At 43.6% G+C, this 20,868-nt stretch overlaps 1 protein-coding gene across 1 annotated transcript in view; it reads right to left on the bottom strand.

Annotated features, from left to right (window-relative positions):
* The window catches only part of anks1b (ankyrin repeat and sterile alpha motif domain containing 1B), a 334,903-nt gene that overhangs the window by 116,614 nt on the left and 197,421 nt on the right, over positions 1–20,868 (bottom strand). The window contains exon 11 of the mRNA XM_088646015.1: positions 9,765–9,901. Within this exon, the coding sequence (XP_088502141.1) occupies positions 9,765–9,901 (137 nt within the window). The remainder of the gene's footprint in view (positions 1–9,764; positions 9,902–20,868) is intronic.

Consider the following 20,868-nt stretch of genomic DNA (forward strand, 5'->3'; position numbering starts at 1 on the left):
CTGTTTCTTTCTTGTTACTTCTACCTTTCCTCTGGTAGAGGGGAAGAAAACCTCAGACACTGTGTCCCTGCTCCTCCTCTCCTTTATCAGTCAAGACAATAGAAAAATGCTTCCTCTCTTCACATAGTAAAGGAAAACAAAGATAATCAGTTGTCATTGATTTTCAATAAAAACAAGTTGCTTAGCACCCTTGGCTGTAAATAGAAAAGCAGGGAGGAATGATTTATTGCAGTTTAAAGATTAATGAGAATTTAAATGGCAAGCCTATCGGCATTGAAGAGAATGGCTTGGAACATTGATTTCTGCTGATTTCTTATTTACGGAGAATAATGGTCCTTCTCATGTAAGAGAGGTGCAGTGAGCTGTTATGAAGGAGGTTAAAACACTGCAGATGCAGTTCAAGCGTGCAACACAATTTCAGAGTTATTAGCCTTTCACAGACAAAGGCACGCTGACAAAGTGCCTGTGAATAACTCAGTCACCTTGTTTTCATCCAAGGTAGACATCAGCAGTGCGGCCACACTGTGGATCCCGCCTGTCACTGGCTCAGGCTCATTGCTGTTGAAATACAGGTACATACTCCACTTCTCTTGCTAGAGGATAACTTGCATCTGGCTGAGATGCAAGGACGCATGCAGCAGCTGAAAAACCTCAACCAGGAAGTTCCTCCACTTGCCTTGGTGTCAGAGAAGTGGGATGAAGATTCTCCCGTTCAGCTTCCTCGGTTGTGCACCAAATGAGGGAACGGAAGTGAAACGCGCACACCCTCTGCTAGCCTTGCAGAGATGCATCTTGCAGCTGATTACTAATTTGCAAGCAACATTGGGATTTAGGCAGAGTGTGAACAGGCTTGTCCGTAATGGTCTTGACTCCAGTCCAGGATCCAGCTTGGACAGTCTTACTGCCCATTCTGGTCTTTTCCCCAGGTAAGACAACTGCAGCTTCACTCTGCACTTCAACTGATACTCTTCTGGCATTTAAGCATGTCATACATAAAACCAGTAATGAGCTTATACAACATTAGGAAGGTTGTCCAAATATAACAACACAAACACAAATAAAAAGTCATGAAAAAGAATCGCATGAAAATCCTACATGAGAATCTCTTCACAGTCTTCATGAACAAGCTGTACTTTTTACTCGTACTATAAAATTATTCTTGTTTTGTTATGAAAAAAAAAACTGGGCACAAGATTTCCCATCTTATGTAAAACCTGAATAATTGGATTTGATGTTGATTTATTTTTTGTTTATGGCAGATTTAATAAGGCATTAAACTTTTATTACGCAAAGCTTCTCTTGCAACACATGGGATGAGAAAAAATACATATCGGGAATTAATTAAATACGATATACTGTATAATTAAATTGAAATACTTCTTCAGCGATTGTAACACATCTCCCTCCCTCTTTCTCAGCCCTCTCAGAGTACAGTAAGGGCCTCCCCAGCTCAGCTGGGCTGTGGACACAGAATGGGGATACTCACTGTGGATGAGGAGGGATTTAATAAGCTGCACATTAATTAGAAGAAAAGCTCTACCCTGGGTGGCCACAAAAACTGGAAAGCACTAAAGCATTCCAACATACTGTAGCTATGCTGCAAACATCCTGATTTTATCCTGGAGAAGCTCAGTCTTCTCCACACTCATGCAGTGGGTTCCCCCTGTGGAAGCTGACTTGAGGATTGTCACAGTTTGCCCAGGGTTGTAGCAGTCTTACACTGTACTGTACGTCATGCATTTACTGTGCTCAGGGCTCAGGTGGGAAGTCTAGGGCTCCGAAAGAAACAAGGAGAGGTATTCTGCATTGACATGTTCCCTATTAAGATCACATGGCCTAAATGATCATTTCTACACTGATGATACTCAAATCTACATACTGTACCATACCAAACCTGACACTGTTCAAATTGTATCTCTGACATCAAAACATGGATGACTCAAAATGACCTTCATTTAAACAGCAACAAGAGTGAAATCATGTTTCTCAGCACCTCCCATCAAAAGCCAATGCAGTAATCCCATCAGAGGATGGAACTGTACTTGAGTTAAAGTCTAAACTGAAGAACATGGGGGATGATATTGAGTCCAGGCTTGACGTTTGACACACACATACAACACAATTCTTCCACCTCACAAATATTGCCAAACTACATCCCCATACAAACTACAGCATGTCCAAAATTTGGAAGCCAGACTCCTGACCAGGTCTTGTGCAAATCACCACATTACTGCTATCCTGGAGTCCTTGCACTGGGTTTGCATCATGTTTCACTTTGTTGACTTCAAAATCTTCATGTTACTGTACCTAATAAGGCTCTGCATGGCTTGGCACCTCAGTACCTGTCTGACTTACTATCATCCTACTCCCCACCTCACAACCTTCGTTCTGTTCTCCTATCTGTCCCCCAAGCCCGTCTTCACTCTATGGGTGACAGGGCCTTGTCCAGTTGCACCCCAGACCTCTGGAATTCTATCCCTAAAGATATCAGAGAGTCACCTTCTCTGAGCGCTTTCACAGCAGGAATCAAAACCTTCAACCTTACTGTGATTTTGTATTCCAGCTGTCTCCTCTCATTGTGTACTTTTTTTCTTCAGTACCTTTAAGGTGCTCTATAAAATAATGTATATTATTATTATTATTATTATTATTATTATTATTATTATTATTATTATTAATATTATATCTTCTTCAAGTGTGCTGAAGAAGGCTTAACAGGTCTTGACAGAAGCCAAGGTGTCTGCTTTGACAACATGGCTGGGTAGCTGGGTAGCTCATCCCACACTCCCACAACTTTCACCTAAAGAAGTGCCTAGAAGACTCAATTAAAACGCACTGAGAACAGGCGGCTCTTCACAGAAAGGGCTGGGGGAGTGTGGAACAAGCTACCCAGCTGCGCTGCAGAAGCTGATACCCTGGATGAGATCCTCAGATCATTATGCCAGCAGCCATATCACCCTGCAACTCACAACTGGCAACCCACTGAAGCTAAGCAGGTGTGAGCCTGGTCAGTACCTGGATGGGAGACCTCCTGGGAAAACCTGGATGGGAGACCTCCTGGGAAAACCTAAGGTTGCTGCTGAAAGAGGCGTTAGTGGGGCCAGCAGGGGGCGCTCACCCTGTGGCTCATGTGGGTCCTAATGCCTAATGCCCAATGTAGTGACGGGTACACTATACTGTAAACAGGCGCCGTCCTTCGGATGAGGCGTAAAACCGAGGTCCTGACTCTCTGTGGTCATTAAAAATCCCAGGGTGTTTCTCGAAAAGAGTAGGGGTGTAACCCCGGCATCCTGACCAAATTTCCCCATCGGCCTTTATCAATCATGGACTCCTAACAATCCCCCTCTGTGAATTGCCTTCATCACTCTGCTCTCCTCCCCACTGATAGCTGGTGTGTGGGGTGTGGACTGGTGCACTATGGCTGCCGTCGCATCATCCAGGTGGGGCTGCACACTGGTGGTGGTGGAGGGGATCCCCATTACCTGTGAAGCACTTTGATTGGAGTGTCCAGATAAAGGCTATATAAGTGTAAGCTATTATTATTATTATTATTTACCTACAAGAAACTAAACAAGCCAGAAGATGCGAATCGCCTCCTCTCCTTTCTTGTGTGCTATTGACAGACCGCACAGTGAAGCAAAGGGTTAATTTTGTTTGTTAATATTGATTGAGCGGCTATTTCAGAAATTGTTCGAATGTTTCAATGGCAGACGTTACCAGGCAGAATTAAAAAGGATGAGGTGGCAGGTTGTGTGCACTTGCACTGAAGACGTGAGTCAGAGTCACTCAATGCAAGCTGAGAGCTGGGGGGAAAGGAGACTGCCTTAAAAACATCAATATTTAAAACCCTTCAGGAGGAATATATATATAGTACATAATATCTCATCATCAAAGTTTAACGGTAATGGAAATCATTAAGAATTTGGTGCTACACAGAAGTCTGGAAAAATCCATAACCGGTGTTTCTTAATGAAATAAAAGTTCAGTGTCTTTACTGCAAAGGTGTCTTTCCTGGATGCAGGGGAAGTCTACAGCCTACAGGGTAAGGCCCGGTACTGGATGAAACACAGCTGTCTCTGAGGTTTCCAGAATCAGCCCATTTCTCCAGGGGTCTTTCTGGGAATGTGCTGTAGCTGTTTCTTGCTTTGGGTGCGTGTGCCCCCCTTCTGCTGGCTTTTCACAGTGCTGCTGCTGTCAACAGCGCCCCATACAGAGCCCTCACACTGACGGTTTTGACTTCCAGACACAAGGTGTGCTGTGTGCAGCTCTCTCTATAATAGTAAAACCACAGAAAGAGAAAGGCAATTCTTTCAGAGGCAGATGCACGGCCAGGGCTCAGGGGGACATCATTATTTTTTTCTTTTAGTTCTGACAAGTCGGAAGTGTACTGGAAGCACACACCCTGGGCTCCTCTTCTTTGGAAGAGAATATGATGTGCCTTAGATGCACGCCATATGTGAACGCAAGGTTAAACAGTCACCACTCCCCTAGATCAAAGTTTACAGCCAAAGGAATATAAGAAAGACTGCTAACGAGAGGAGGCCATTCAGTCATTCAGCCTTGTTCAGAAGCTCAGCGCCCAGCTGAATCGAAAATGTCAACATGTCACTCCTTCAAAGAGCCCAGAGTTTGTACCTCAACCACCCCGCTGGGGAGACTGGTCCAGACATCCTCAGCTCGTATAAAGACAATCTCCTTTTTTCCTGGACCAAAGAGATTTACAGTAGTTCCTTTGACCTCTCTATGCTGTATACAACAAAACCCTCAGAACAAGAATCATCCTAGTTACTCTTCTTTGATCTCTCATTAAGACTACAATGTAGTACCAACCAATGTACAATGAGCACAATTCAACCCAATATTTTTAAATTGGAATCCAACACAACATTTTACATTAGTTATTTCCTAAGTATTGACTAACCCCATGGCTGTGTAGCTTGTTCTATAAACATTAAACCTTATCTTGAAATGATGGGAGGACATTTCTGTGCGTCCCCCATCTAACATTAACTTCCAGGAAGAGCAAACCCTGGTTTCCCCATTTTAAACCTGCAGGAAAGCCAACCTACGTATAGGACATTCACAATCTCTTCTCTGGTGCTGGTGCAGAATGGCTGCTGTGTGTCTCCCAGGTGGGGCTGCTGGTGCAGAATGGCCTCTGTGTGTCTCCCAGGTGGGGCTGCTGGTGCAGAATGGCCCCTGTGTGTCTCCCAGGTGGGGCTGCTGGTGCAGAATGGCCCCTGTGTGTCTCCCAGGTGGGGCTGCTGGTGCAGAATGGCCACTGTGTGTCTCCCAGGTGGGGCTGCTGGTGCAGAATGGTCTCTGTGTGTCTCCCAGGTGGGGCTGCTGGTGCAGAATTGTCTCTGTGTGTCTCCCAGGTGGGGCTCCTGGTGCAGAATGGCCACTGTGTGTCTCCCAGGTGGGGCACGACTTCAAAAGACAAAGTGAGCCCCCTCCTGTGTGTGAAGTACTTTAAGATCCTTCAGAACAATAATCAAATAATAGAAAACACAGAAAGCTGTTGTTTCTCAGTGAGAAGTCATATCATTATTAGTTTTCTTATCATCTACACTCATCAAGTTCTTGTACTGCTAAAATATGGATTTTATCTTCATCTGTAATGACATTCCTTATATCCCTGCCATAGACGTTGCGCTGTGAGTGAGATTACCAGCTACATCTTAAGTCCCGAGGCCTGAACCTTCAGCAGTCCCTGAAATCTCGCTGCCCCTGGACCACAGCTATGACCGCAGCCCATAACAGAGTAAAAATAAGCCCTTGCCTTTGGAGAAACAGCTGCGATAAATGAAGGATAGTAGATTTTAAACTAGTGATGACAGCATCAGGGGGTTAGCCTGGGGTCCCTGGTGTCTTCACTGGACAGCAATGTGTCTTTGCAGGAACCTTCACTGTGGGCAGATTGACACCAGCCTCCCAGAGAATACCGGGGGAGGGGGTTCGAAGAGAAACCTAACATTATAGAATGAAGAATCTTTCCCAAACCTGTTTAAAATCAAAAGTATCTTATGAGAAGTGAAGAACCCCCTGTTTCGAAGCCTGTGTTGTTCACTGTACCCCCAGGCCTGTCACAAGCCAGAGCAGGAGAGGGAGTGTGGAGGCAGGCGGAGAGCCCCTGGAGCTGCTGTGTGAGGGCAGAGGCAAGAGGGGGCACAGCCGAGCCCAGCGCAAGCCCAACCGCTGGGCCCAGGGGGGTTGCGAGGGATGCGGAAGGCGGAGCAAACATTCTGCAGAAAATACACAAGTACTAAACACAGGCCACCGCTGTGCTGATCTACAAGCCCATTTACCACTACACTGGAAGATCCTGCTGCCGACTTTTAAGGCTTGAACAAATCTGGCTTCATCATACTACATCTCTGAACTCCTCCATGCCTACACTCCCTTTCATAAGCTCCGCTCAACTGAGACTGGTCCTTTGCTCACTGTACCAGGACTAAATCCTGTCGTTGCCCCACTGTTATGGACTGCCCTTCCTCAAATTGTACTGCACTGCCCAAACTCCCTTTAAATCCAAACTTAAAACTCAGCCTTTTACTGGGCCTACAGTATGTCTGATTGCCCTACATTCTATTTGTATGAACCTGTACTTTTTGTCTTTTATTTCTATCACTACTGTATGTATAGCTTCCTGGGATTTAGAAAGACACTTTTTAAATAAAAGTTCTCATTATATTATATAAAACATATTATTATTATTATTATTAACATTATCCCCTGTACAACCTACACACAGACCCAGATTTGCAATTTGCTTATTTCCATTGAGAAACCATCCTGACAGAACTGGATGTTCTATGTTTAGGTATGCTTTGTAGATTTCCACTGTACCAGCACAGTATAACCTGTGTAATGAAACAGGCCAGCAGCGTTACTGGCAAGTACTGCACTAGGTTAAACAGCCCCTCTGGAAAAACAGCAATTAAAGTCATACCAACCAGACAATAAGAAAAGCTGGTGTAATTAAAATCACTAAAACAGATAACAGCATCATTGACTGCTGGCCAACTCCAATAAATCATAAACATCACCACAGCTGTTATACCCTGGAATACAGGGATGCTTTAAACGGAGGAAGAAGAGGTTTTCTTACTGTACTTCCAATTAAAGAAAGGTAGCAGAGGAAGGAAAGCAATATACTGTAATCTCCCTCAGACATTTAATCTGAAGAAAAAAATAAAAACAACAGCATAACTAAGCCCAGAGCTGCTAACACGAGCCCAGGGAGCTCTTAGAGGTAGGTGACTGAATTTTAAATGCTTTGTTAGGCTTAGAATAACTTGTTGAGGGAGATTATGAAGGAATTTAAAAGAATTGTGAGATTAGATTTGTGAGTTGCTTATTATATTCCATTATTACCTGGGAAAACTGCTTAGGCAGGCTGTCAGCTTTGACCTCACTTGTCTTTAATAACATCAGGATAAACCAGTTCACACCCTGAAACCCATTCTGAAAGAGGATTGAAAAGAATGCTGACGCTGCCTGGTCATGAAGACGACACCCCCACGCTCAGGTGCAGGGGGCTAGGAAGAGAGTGAACTGCTCTCTCCAGCGCCCGATGTTTCTGTCAAGAACTGCAAGAACTGCATCTGCCTGCTCTCAGAATAGACCTGCACCGCAAGGCTCAGCACGCGCCCAGAGAAGACAGCGTAAGAAAAGAATGAAAGGCACACTAATCACTTACATTGAATTCCAGGAGCGAGACATTCTGTTCACTTAAAAAAAAAACATATTCTACGTTGTAAAGGCATGAATTCCAACCATGTTTGATTGAGAGATATTGCAAGGTCAACTCCTGCGTGCCTTCAGGATGTATTCACTGAATCACCACATTCCTTTACACAATTTCCTATACAATGCACACGATAATTCCACAAATCCCCCACATACCGTACGGCGTTCCTGGAACGCTCTAATAAGGATGACAGGAGTCTCATTTTGAGAGGCTGTGTCTACAATAAGATGCATGACCCACCTTTACAGGAGGGCATGCTCTGAAGCATTTATTGGCCTGTGTTCCTGCCCCCGGGATTGTGCAGCTCTTTATGAATGGAGCCTTGCAAAGTTGCTGCTGCTGGTGTGAAATGTGGAGGTCTGATCCCACCACAAAGCTCAGTGTCAGCCAGTCATTATGACTGCAGAAGAACTGGATTGACAGTGCACGTGTCTTCCAAAATAACAATAATAATTGCTTACACTTCCAGTACAGTATATAGCGCTTTTCTGGACACTCCACTCAAAGTGCTTTACAGGTAATGGGGATCCCCTCCACCACCACCAGTGAGGATAGATAAAAATAGTTTTTCTTTAAAAGTTGCTTCTATGCCAGAATGTTATTTAACCTTTAACTAGTTTACCGGCCCCGTGGTCCCAGAGGTTCATCTCTCTAGGTGTTATGCCCTTGAAAGCAAAGAATGGAAACATCAGATTTTGCTCACAATAACACAGAGAGCCTGTATACGCTGGCGCCTGATGACACCAGAGACCCAGGGTGAGCAGTACCTTCGCAAGACGCAGTGTTTCAGAACTGCATGTTGATTGGGTTCAAAGATACAGGGGCCAGTGGGGGCTCTGTTATCACAAGAGACTCCCCGGCTCAGGTGTGGGCTGTGGAATTAAATTGGCATTTAAATTGAGTTATTTCACCTATTTGAGAAAACAACAGCGAGCCGAGCTGAAGTGGGAACATCCTGCTCTATGGCTATCTGCAGTGGTGCAAACTGAACACAGTTACACTTGCATGGTCCAAAAAATTATCAACAATGTGCTCTTAAAGGACAGCAAATTAAACTTTCAGGATTGCGGCCCATTTGTTTCTTTAAAGCACCTCCGTGAAACAGAAAATTACCAGCTAATGACATTGTTGAAGTTTAATATCTGTGTTTGCTGAGCCGTGAAATCCACTCAGACATTCAGTTTTTTCTTAATTGTACCACAGTGACACAATCATTTTTGACACTTTCATTTGTGAATATTTCTATTAATTAAAGAAGTAAAAATGCAGGAGCATCCAGCTTCTGCTACAGTATGTCCTTGGATGACATTAATTACTTAATATTAAGAAACTGCTTCTAATGATAAAAAATATGTCAATAAATTGCACAAACAACATTGAACAAGCTTACATCTCAGGTCAGCAATGAAGACCAGCTTTTAAGTGCTCCATTTTTGGAGACCAAGTCACTAAACATTTATTGATTAAAGCAGCTGTACCTTGGCTTATTCTACAAAATATATCAATTCTAGTTGATTTCCACCAAACTACCGTATCTTCGAAGGGGAAAAATACATGCATATTCTGTTTTCCAAATTTACACACTTGAAACTTCCTTTCTGACTTCAGGATATAAGAAGCCCAGAGCTCTGACAGTCCTGGACAGAGAGAGCTGTCTGTGTGCAGACTCACCTGTGGACAGTTACCTGGACAGAGAGAGCTGTCTGTGCATTCAGACTCACCTGTGGACAGTTACCTGGACAGAGAGAGCTGTCTGTGCATTCAGACTCACCTGTGGACAGTTACCTGGACAGAGAGCTGTCTGTGCATTGAGACTCACCTGTGGACAGTTACCTGGACAGAGAGTTGTCTGTGCATTCAGACTCACCTGTGGACAGTTACCTGGACAGAGAGCTGTCTGTGCATTGAGACTCACCTGTGGACAGTTACCTGGACAGAGAGCTGTCTGTGCATTGAGACTCACCTGTGGACAGTTACCTGGACAGAGATTTGTCTGTGCATTCAGACTCACCTGTGGGCGAATGACTTTCTCTATGTTTTTCAGTGCAGTGTCTGGAGAGGGAGGGGAGCAGTCTGGAGTTGGACCTGTGGAGCTGTTTCCATGGTTACGGAGCTCAGGCTCAGCGATGGCTATGTGGGGTGTATTGTCTGAAATTGAAAATAAAAACAAGTTTAAAAATTTACACATTTAGCTGTTCGGTGCATTAATGTCACTGAACATCAGACCAGCTTCATAGCATTGGCTGCATTCTGGAAGATTAAAAACTACAAGTCACATATTATTTGAATTGAACACATTCCTACAACATGTCTCTGTACACATCTCCCTCAAAGCTGAAATGCAAGGCATCACTCCTGCTGCAAAGGTGACACTGGCACTGAAAACCCAAACTCCTAACACACTTCTTACTTCATCTGTGCACCTGTAAAACTTGCTAATCCTGTCATCACCTGCAAAACCTTGGTGCAAAACAATACAGTTTTCTGAACAACAGTAAAAAGGACCTAAGAGCTGGCGATTAAGGGAATTATCAGTGATAGTTCCTACTCTGCACTCTGTTTGTAAAACCAGCTGTGGAATCTGAGATATCCCCTGACTCCTTGTCCTCAAGAGCGCACAGCGAGACGAGCTCTGTAAATGATTTCTCCATTAGGCGCAGATTCAAGCTCGGCTGTTGCAAAATGACACATCAAAAATTATCTGGCGGCTGACATGCGACATTGTCCTCCTCCGTCTTCATTAGGACGAGCGCATGCATTTCCATAAAGCAGAAACTGCTTGGTGGTGTCCCTCTCAAGTGCCCCCTTCCATCTGCTCCCACAGCACCTTTCCCACAAAGCCAGGGGGTGGTGTGATCCTCTGGGCCCACAAGCTCAACATCACAATGTCCGCGGGAGCGCTACCCACACCTGGTCCCCTGGCTCTCAAGAGGAGAATTCTGGCCCCCTTGGGGTCAGAGCGCAGGGTCAGCCATTTATACAGCGCCCCTGGAGCAGTTGGGGTTCAGGGCCTTGCTCAGGGGCCCAGCGGAGTAGGATTCCTCTACCGGCCGCGGGATACGAACCGGCAACCTCCCAGCCACAGGCGCAGACCCTGAGCCACAGAGCCACCACACCGCCCTGCGGAGCAGAGCAGTGTCCTCTGGGAGACTGTCTCAGCTCACCCGCAGGATGAGGCAGATTTAATAGAGGGGCTAACAAGCTAACCTGTGGCTCCACTTCAGCCCCCAGAGATTTATTAGAATGATTATCGCAGTCGTACGGTACATAATCGGCATCTGTAGTTACAGTGAAAAAGGCTTTAAAATACGGCAAACTACATGTATTGCTGGGAAGTGAGCAATCAAAAGAAAGGGGCTTGTACCCTGAAGATGCAATAGAAGTTTCTCTTTCTGTGGGTACAGCATGCGCAGGCTGCAAAGGAAAGGGTAAAGGAGTATTCTCTGCTGAAAGCTAAAGAAAAGTGACCCAGCATTTCGTCCGTAGAGCCTTCTTCAGATGTGGAGCCTCTTGCACCTGAAGAAAGCTCCACAGCCGAAACACCGTGTTTCATTTCTTTTCCTTTCAGCAGGGAATAAACCTTTACCTGTCTGCTAGTTTTCCAAATGACAAACTCCATGGTACAGTATATATACAGTAAATTAGATGGCCATCTCACCACAATAGACCAGCAGGACGAACCTTCCCAAACGACTTCAATACAAAACAAGATTTTTTAAAGCAGTTTGTGGAACTTTTTGAAAACCACAGACCACCCTATGTGTTACAAAAACATAATGGCGTCTCTTTATATTTTTGAAGAGAACAGAAAACAGGTTACTGTGTCTGAGCTTGCTGTTAAATTGATGAAATCACCTGTTTCTTGTGGGGAAACGAATCTCAGATGATAGCTGTATGACATGCTGGTGTGTGAAGGACTTTAATTCAGAGGCAGCAGCGAATGGAGCGTATTGTTTTCTCAGGTGTGTGATTCATTTTAATAAGGCACAGAGAATGAAGAGTGCAAAATGAACTTGGGGGTGCAATTAATTGTGTAGCATGGTCTCTGGGGAAGGCACTTATTAAGGATCAAACCCTGTGATAGAAAATAAATGTTTTGAAAGCCATTGATTTGTGTTGAAATCTCAGCAACAGGTTCTTATACAATGTCTTTGTCTTAGCATTCACAAAAATGTTTTTTGGCTTTAATAATAAGAATAACAACTTTCATTTTATGTAGGGCTTTTCATGGTATCCCACCTCAAGGTGCTGTACAACAAAACCATCAAACCAAAGAGACAGCTATGCTGACTGTGTATGGCATGCACGAATTAAAACAGAAGTAAAAGCTAGAGTATAAAAGTGAGGATATCCAGAACAGGCACCCTAGACAGGTGACTGTGGCCCAGACGCTGGGTAATTCCTTACAAACAGCTTGCAGCTCCACCCAGACACATGACAGACCCAGAAGACTGTCCTTTCTCTACCTTTTTAATTTCTCTTTCTCTTTTTCCTTTCCATATCTCTTCCACATATCTGGTTTCCTTTTTCGACTCATTTATTCCAGTTTTGATATTATTCTTGGATTTACACAGTTTGTTTGGGTATCAAGTCTTTCATGCCATGATGCTTGTTCACATTTGTCATTATGGTACTGTATATGGTACTGTACCATGTACAGTTATATTCTTTCTTTTCCTTGAAAAGCCAATTGACAAATTGAACTTAAAAACGGCTGAACGAAAGTTTAGATTCGCTTAGCTAAACTAAATTAAACAAATGAAAAAGGTGAGTCAAATGAACCCCTCTTACCTGCAGTCTTTTTACGTTTGTGATGTTAGAGTTTTCTGTCAGAGCAAGAGTAATATTAGCCAGAGTACTCGTTATACTGTAGCTAACAGATTGGCAGATAGAGTCGGATGACATCAGTTCCAGATTAATGCATTAATGTCCATGACTTTATGCTGATCACATAAACTGAATTTATCTATGAATTTAAAATGAGAGACAGACACTGGATTTTGGAACCTCAGTGTGTAGCACAGCTATTGAATATTACATTTTTATTTAAAACTCTTAACTCTAGGGAAATCGTCTCACCCATTTGAAACAAATTAAGTAAGCATTTAACTGCAAAGAGCTTTATTTCCATTCTGTATCTTTTGGCTTTCAGGATGTGTCCGCTAATTTCCTCCACCGCTCTGGTTTTTAATCCCGTTTTTCATCGTCTCGGATGGACCGCCCGGCTCTGGACATTCGCCTCATCTTGGATTTCCCTTTGGACTCCCTTTTGGATTGTTTGCCTTAGACTAACCCCCCTAAACACCTGCGCACCTTGGACACGCCCCCTGTTTTCATTCCCGACTCCTGCATGCTTATTTCCCCCGTGTTTTCCTCACTCCTCCCCGGATTGTGTCGTCTGCATAGTGTCCTGAAAGAACACTTTCGTTACACTAAGTCTGTCTCCCTCGGTCTTCACAAGCAATCCTGCTCTGCACAGCTGTGTCCAGATGTCCGCTATTCAAACAGTGCTTACACTGAGCCACGGCAGAGGTGCAAATTTATCGATGAGCAGTCAACAGTATGAGAATACAGCAGCATCTGGCAAACCTTCCAACTCACTGAAGTGGGTTCAAGAAAGAAAGAAAACACGTCCCGCTCAGTGTCTGCAGATGTATCACGGCATTACCAAAATACTAACCTTCAATATTAATATGATCAGTCTTATCATAAAATAATCTTAATTTGGGCAGAATTAAGAGCATGACCTAAATAGATCAGGAGATTATCCATTAGTTTAGAAATGTTCCAGGGGAGAGCACTGTCAGCGAGAGTTTGATACAAAGGTACTCATTCCACACTGAAAGAATGAATGCAAAGTTTATTAACCACAGGGAGACAGACACACATCAAGCAGATAGACATTTATGTGTCCTGTGCGAACAGCCTGGCTTGAGTTCCATAAAATAGAACTTTTGATTTAATCTGCACTGGCTGTGCTTTCAGTCTGGCAGTGGAAGGTCACTCCTGTCCACTTTGACCTGCACAGCTCATTTCTCATCGCTGTCGGCCTGGAAGAAACTTTATATCCGAGATACTGGAAAAGCACTGCTAGAGCCTCTGCATATCTCCCTTGCATATTGATGTGACATTAGAGTATTGGACATATTCATCAATTAATGAGGGTAAGAGAAAGACGTGCACATCCAACGGAGACAAAATTGAGATGTTTCAATTGCATGAGCAGATTCCCCCAGGGCCTGCTGCTCTTTTCCTCCTCCTCAGAACTTAAGGCCTGCATGCAACACAAATAACAGGTTGGATTTAAAGTGCAGATCATTCATCTCTGACAGAATATCCCAGATACAGATGCAAAGGCAACAGAGACGATCAGGTAATGGCTAGAGGTCTAGATAGCCACTAAGACGTCTCTCAAAGCTGTAGAGCAAGTGCCTACGCAGAGGGAAAGGAACGTGTGTCCTGTAATGTCACAGCATGACACTTTCATCTTCCACAGACAGGAGCTGGGGGAAGAACATTTGCGAAAAGTGTGAGGTAGATGAAGATCGTGGAAGTTGGATGGAGAACTTAGTGCTTCGTAAAGAGAGGCAGAGTGAGGAAGAGTTAGAGCTCGGGTGAAACACAGCTGCACAGCGAGTCAGAGTGAATACACCATTGACTGGTGGACAGACCTACAGAAAAACCAAAGTGTGAGAGAGTGTGATGAGTCGGGGTGTGTGTGTGTGTCTGAGAAGAGACCAGGGGAGATCTGGAGGTGGAAGCTGTGTGCTCAGTCTTCCCCAGAAGAAGAACAGCGCAAGAGACCTGAGGATCCTGGAGTCTGAACAAAACAGTTTAGCCAGACGATAAGGCGAAACGCTGGCAGTGAGTGGTGCTGGTGGGCATGGAGGATAAGGGCTGGATTAGTCCAGGCCATGCTGACATGTAGGTGAAAATGTTAGACAGTGTTATAGGCTTGCAAGATTTCAGATAAGTTAAGAAACAGAAGGCACGTTGTGTGAACCCAACTTGTGCCAACCACGTAACTTCCTGTCCGTGTGTAAAGACATTCATCCTTCCCAGAATTGCTCTGCTAGCACTATCAGTTCCCTTGACACAGCTCCTTGTCTCGGTCCCCACAGGGAATTCTGTCCACTTGGTCCTCATGGTCAGACCATCATCATGATCAATCCTTGAATAAACGTAATATAAAGGTAGTAGCAGGAGAAAGGCCACACACTGTAGGTGTTTTTTTTCTTGAAACTCTTGAAACGTTCATTGTTCGCAAGTGGGATCAGATGCGTGCAGCAAATAAAAAGATTAAAAGTCTCATCTTCTGGTTATCCTGTGCTATTTGCGATCCCTAGCATTGCTCTGGGTTTCTGTGGTGCTGTCGTGGTCCCCTGCCTCTGCCCTGCACTCGCTCCTGCTGTCTCACTGGAAGAAATGCAGAAATGCTAAGAGAGAACTAATTTGTCATTAAGTAATTATTCAGCTGTGAGAGCGGGTCAAGCCAGGGATCACACATCTCTTGTCCCATTTCAGGAACTTACTGTGGATACAAGGTCATGAAGCCTGGTTCCCTACTGACCTAGTCCAGCTCTATGACTCTTGTGCAATGGGAAATATCCACATTCTCAGGATTTCTAAGTATAATCCTTTTTTTATATTTTTCTTAAAAACAGGATTGAAGTAGGACACATAAAGATATTTTCTTTGGACACAAAGATATTTTGAAAATCTGATTTTCTGCATTTTCATTTAGAAACCCTCATCTTGTTACTGTGGCATTTGACATCCCCTGGTTCCCCTGCTAAGTATCAAGGCAGGAGAACATTTTGGTCCAGAACATGATTTTTGTCTGAGGACTCCAATGCATCGAGGAGAGATGTATAACACACAAAAAAGGTATTTGCTCATTTTGGTTACCCAAAGTACTTGTATAAAACAAATCAACTGTTTTTTTCCAACATGTTTTTTAAAGAACATTGTCTCCTAATGGTGTCGTATTTAAATGTTAAGCAGTGCTACTATGGCTGAGACTAATGAGAAATAAATGTTTAATACATAATTTAAGTTGTGTAAACTGGCAAATATACAAGAACACATCAGCAGAATTATCAACCTTCGCTCAGGGTTTTAAAAGGCAAATTAAAAAGGCTTAGAATAAGCTTGAAGCAGAGAGAGACTCATGCCATGTGGATCCAAAATTAATTGTATCATGTAGTTAACAATATCTCCACCACCTGTGCAATCCGTCTCAATAACTCAGACGCTGACGAGATAATCCCTCCCAGAGTTCGGAACCAAGACGCTCGAACAGCTCAGGAAACAAGCTGAGCACTCAGGGCCTGGCTGAGGACAGCAAGCTGCACGAAGTCAGAGTCATTACAGCACTTGAGACTGAACGCTGCTCAAATTACCCCAAGGACCATACCCGCTTGAAGAGAGCAAGAAGGATTCCCGCTGATCAGTACCAGAAACAATCACCAACCACGACCGTGAGCGTGGCAAACTGCCGAATGGGCATCACCCTGCAGGACGGGCAGTGCCAGAGGGCAGATCTGCCACTGACAGACAGGTCAGGCTGCTCTCCTGGGGGAGAGAGACGGTGGCAGCAGGTCGATCGTGGCGATTAAGACGGGCGAGTGATAACAAAAGTCAGTACAGTAATTATCCCGGAATACCGTCTGTGGAAATGCCTTTTCCCATAATGAAATCTGCACGGTAGTAAAAAAAAACAAACTGCACATGGTAATCTAATTATTGCCTAAATTGCCACACTCATTCTCTTCTAACTACCGTGTGTGAAGGGAGAGATGACTGTGCGCTAAACCTCTGCTCTCATCAGAAACGCTATCCCTACGCTCTTAAGGTACTGACACGCCAGGCTCTGAAGATCCTGGCTACGACAGCAATTTATAGCCCCTGAACTGTGGAGATAGTTCACACTCACAGATCAATTCCAATGATACTGGGCCCTTCTAGCTTTTAAAAACATGCAGGGACAGTGTGATGAAGGTCCAACCAGGCTGATGATTAAAACAACATCCGCCAGACTAAGATTCTAAAGATCCTTCACTTAAAAAGTATTGCATACTGTATGGAAATAATGATTTAGCTCTGAGCTGTGGAAATGTTTTGTTATAATAAGCAATGAATTCAGAAGGTCGATAACAACAAACCCTATTATCTCACACATAGGGGGTTATTGACATCCAGCTGTATCACAACAGCAAACCCAATGCAGTGTCAGCCATAGTTTATTTAATTCACACTACTGCACGCTACACAATAAATGCTATTTATTCTTTGTGAATTTCTACTGAATGTTTTGCCATTTCATTATAAATTGACTGTAAACCCTGATCGCATGTACAAACATTAGTGCTCTAGCTTTGTGGATGTGTGGAGAGGAACAAATGATGTTATTGATGAGGAATTTGAGCTGACAAAGAGTCCAATTAGATTTGAGTAGTAAGTGTAAGGGTTTAGCTACTACAGTACCTTGTACAGTATCTTGAATTGTTGTGATCAATATGAGTGTTTAATTAAAAGTTTGCTAATGGACAAGCTTGATTTATTCTCACCCAAACTAAGCTAGAAAATACCTTGAATACATCGTTGATGCTTATACACACTGGTATTTTTTTATGTGTTCCCCCTAATAATTTCCAGATCATACCCTAATATTTTCTGGATCAGAGAAGAACAAGGTTTTGTTTACTGTCTTTTAGAACTAATAGCTATCAATTGCTTTGCTGTTGTTTAGCCCTTCCCAGTTAAACTCCTCCAGTTTGGACCTGCTAATGTCCAGCTCACGGCTCTGACTCTCTGAGAGGTCTGGGAGCTCCTGACTTCACTGCAGACCAGTGCGGCACCAGTAGATTCTGGTTCTCTGCTATTTCTGTTGAACTTTGCCTCCACACAGCATCTCTCTAAACCGAGGGTCACTACCGACTTGGATTTAAAAAAGCTGAGACTTCTGAGAAAACAATAAAAGTTTTTAAAATAGAAATCACTACAGAATAAGTATTATAAAGGTTTTTGTGACTCTACTGCTATTTTTAGAATCAGCTAAAGCTCCACTTTAAAAATAACACACAGTGCCTTCCACAACAGATGTGAACCAGCACAGTGCTGCTATTATAGTGCTCTTAAAATTGACAGGAATATGCCTCTGTTCTACATTCGGAAGGGTAATCATGCTTATTAATTGGAAAAAAACATTACCCTCTACTGTTCATTCTAATTTTTTGTTAGATAATGACAATGCACAGCATGTTTTTGACAGCAGAACCACAGCTCATTTTGCAGGGTACCTGAACAGCAATGCTTGTTAAAGGGTTCCAGTGCACTCAGTCTGAGCTCTGCAAGGAATGCAAAAAAAAATGGAATGTAAATGGTGCACCTGCACCAAATCTGGGACATGCAGAGATAAAAGGTCTCATTGGAAGATCTGCTTCTAGAGATATAAACTGCCAGTGTTGTGAAAATGAGCATCAGGTGCACTGCAGCTTTAACGAATAGCACACCTTAGCCAGTTTGCAGTTGTTAGTGTCCTGCAGCAGAGTTAACTGGCAAAGCCCCTTAGCAAACAAGCTTGTCACATTAAAATGACTATTGTAATTACAATAAGAAGGTTTTCACCAGATGCTCCGGTTTCTTCCCACAGTCCAATGACATACTGGTAGGTTAACTGGCGCCTGTGACATCGGCGCTGCTGTGTGTATCTGTGTTTGTGTGTGTCTGTCCTGTGATGGACTGGTGTCCTGTCCAGAGTGTAACCTGCCAGGTTAGGCCCTGCCTCTCCTGCAACCCTGTACAGGATAAAGCAGTTTAGAAAATGGATGGATGTTTACTTCGACATGTGAAAATGTATTTCAAATGGCTATTTTTTATCTGAAGTTTGTATTCTTGATACCTGTTTGGAAAATGTAGGTGAGATTTGATCTATGATTTTAAAGCCCCCTACAACTGCGCTTTGATCAACATTCTCTTGTTTCAGTATTTGCAGTTTCCTGAGGTCTGTTCCATGATAATGCCGGCTATGGGTACAAGACGATGGATGAAAACCTTCCAGGATAAAAGCTGTCCGACCAGGCTGCAGTGACAGGAACACTTGTGACTATCAGTGCAGGAGCCCCAGCTCTGCCCAGAGGCCAGGGAGTCGCGCCTGCCGAGCTGTGAGCCGACACACAGCAAGGTCAAGGACTGACAGAGGCAGCAGGCAGGTGGCGCACAGACAGGCTGTGACAGGCCATGCGGCGTGAATGTTAAATATCAGCTCTGGGAACCTTTACTGCTGGAGCAACATACAGTAAACATCACAGGAAGAGATCGTTAACACTCCCAGGACACTCTGGGAACCTCCGGGCGTCACGACAACAGCAGATCTCAGCAGCGGCTGAATCGCACAGAACTATGCAGGACTGCGAACCGAAAAAAACACAAATTTAAAGAAAAAAGAAACGTCGTGTGGTCTTAGTTCTATGTTGTTAATTTTCAGTGCAGAATTGACCTCTACCTGTTCCTCAGCAGGTCACATACTGAGAAATTCGAACCTCTAAAAAAAAAAAGGTTGCAATCTGACACAATTCTGACGAAACTCGGAGGGTTTGCACAACTTCAGACACCCGACATGCAAACCCCCCTGAAGACACTGGACAGCTAGAGATCCCATTGAGGGTCTTCTTCACTTTCTTATGTTGGGCTGTTGAACAAGGATGCCTGCAAATAATGCCTTTGTTCTTTTAAATGAGGACCTAATCAGCTTTAATTCTTGGAACCATGTTTTTTCATTTCAATTATTTTTCCTAAAAATTATCTATTTGTTTTTCTCTTGAATTTTTTTGGTTGTTAAGGTCACATTAAAGCCAGAAAAATGTCTAACATGATTTATCTTGATTTCTGGCTTTACATCACAAAAACCTGCGATTTCAATAAGGGTGTGGAGACTTTTTATATCCGCTGTACGTGACTCCTGAAAAACCTGCAGCTGTAGCATTCATAGTCGGAATGAGTTACAGTCCTCTCAGGTCTTGCAGAGCAGATGAAGGAGAAAGAGAAAAACAGCCCAAGAAGCAAGAAGATATACCGTGGGAATTCCAGAGAACATCACTGTATACTTTAGCTTAAATCTTAGGTATAACTTGATTTAGTTATGTGTACATGCTGCTCCAAGTCATCTCAAAAGGGTATACTGTAGGCGGATTATACAAGAAACGCTGGATAAGTGTAAACGTCATTTTACAGCACTGTGTCACATGGAGAGTATCCTTAATTTTGACATGAAACTGGCACGAATCACCAGCTGTCAATCAACGTTATGCACAGCTATGACCTTATGACCTACTGTATGACCGTGTGGGTCACAGGAAGAATGGTAATTCGCGAGAGACATGCATAGTGAGTCACATGGCACCCACAGCACAGGACCATGTTAATGCTTATTCCATGCTGAAAAGAAGAGACACAGCATTTCAGCCTTTACTTGTGGCACCTGAAGAAGGCTCCACAGCCAAAAAGTTGTGTCTCTTCTATTTTCCTTGCAACACGTACTGTAATTAACCTTTACCTGTTCCTTTGCAGCCTACACAAGCTGAAGTAGCTCCCTACTTGAACCTACAGCTGAGGTTCTATTAACAGAAGGACAGATGTACAGGAGCTACTGCTGACAACACTGCCAGCCGTGGACACCCTGGCTGACTCAGACCCATCAGGCCTTGCTGGCACTTGGCCATTTCCTGCTTCCAGGAACCCTGGTCACGTCAGCTCATGGCACGGATCTAGAATTTGAATGAGTCTTTACCAGTTGAGCACACATTGTTTTTTCCCCAAAGATGACAATGGAAAAAAATGGCGGACTTGCCTCCTGACACTACCTTAAAAAAATAATACCCGCCAGAAGGCAGAAGAAGAAATTCCTCAGCTCCTGTTCTGAAAGTGAAATACACCGAGAGATTCATGAAAACTTGCCTCACCCTGCAACTAATTATATAAAAATAATTAAGTATGACGGCGGTTTAGCACATTTGATTTTATCTTGCTTCTTTTTCCCTTAATTAGAATTGTTTTTATGAGTAATGCTGCGTTGGAACTAATAACAACGCAAGACGCTTCTGGTTAAAATGCTT

Source organism: Lepisosteus platostomus, chromosome 9 (genome assembly GCF_059453375.1).
Source record: "Lepisosteus platostomus isolate fLepPlt1 chromosome 9, fLepPlt1.hap1, whole genome shotgun sequence".
In the NCBI taxonomy this organism is placed as follows: domain Eukaryota; kingdom Metazoa; phylum Chordata; class Actinopteri; order Semionotiformes; family Lepisosteidae; genus Lepisosteus; species Lepisosteus platostomus.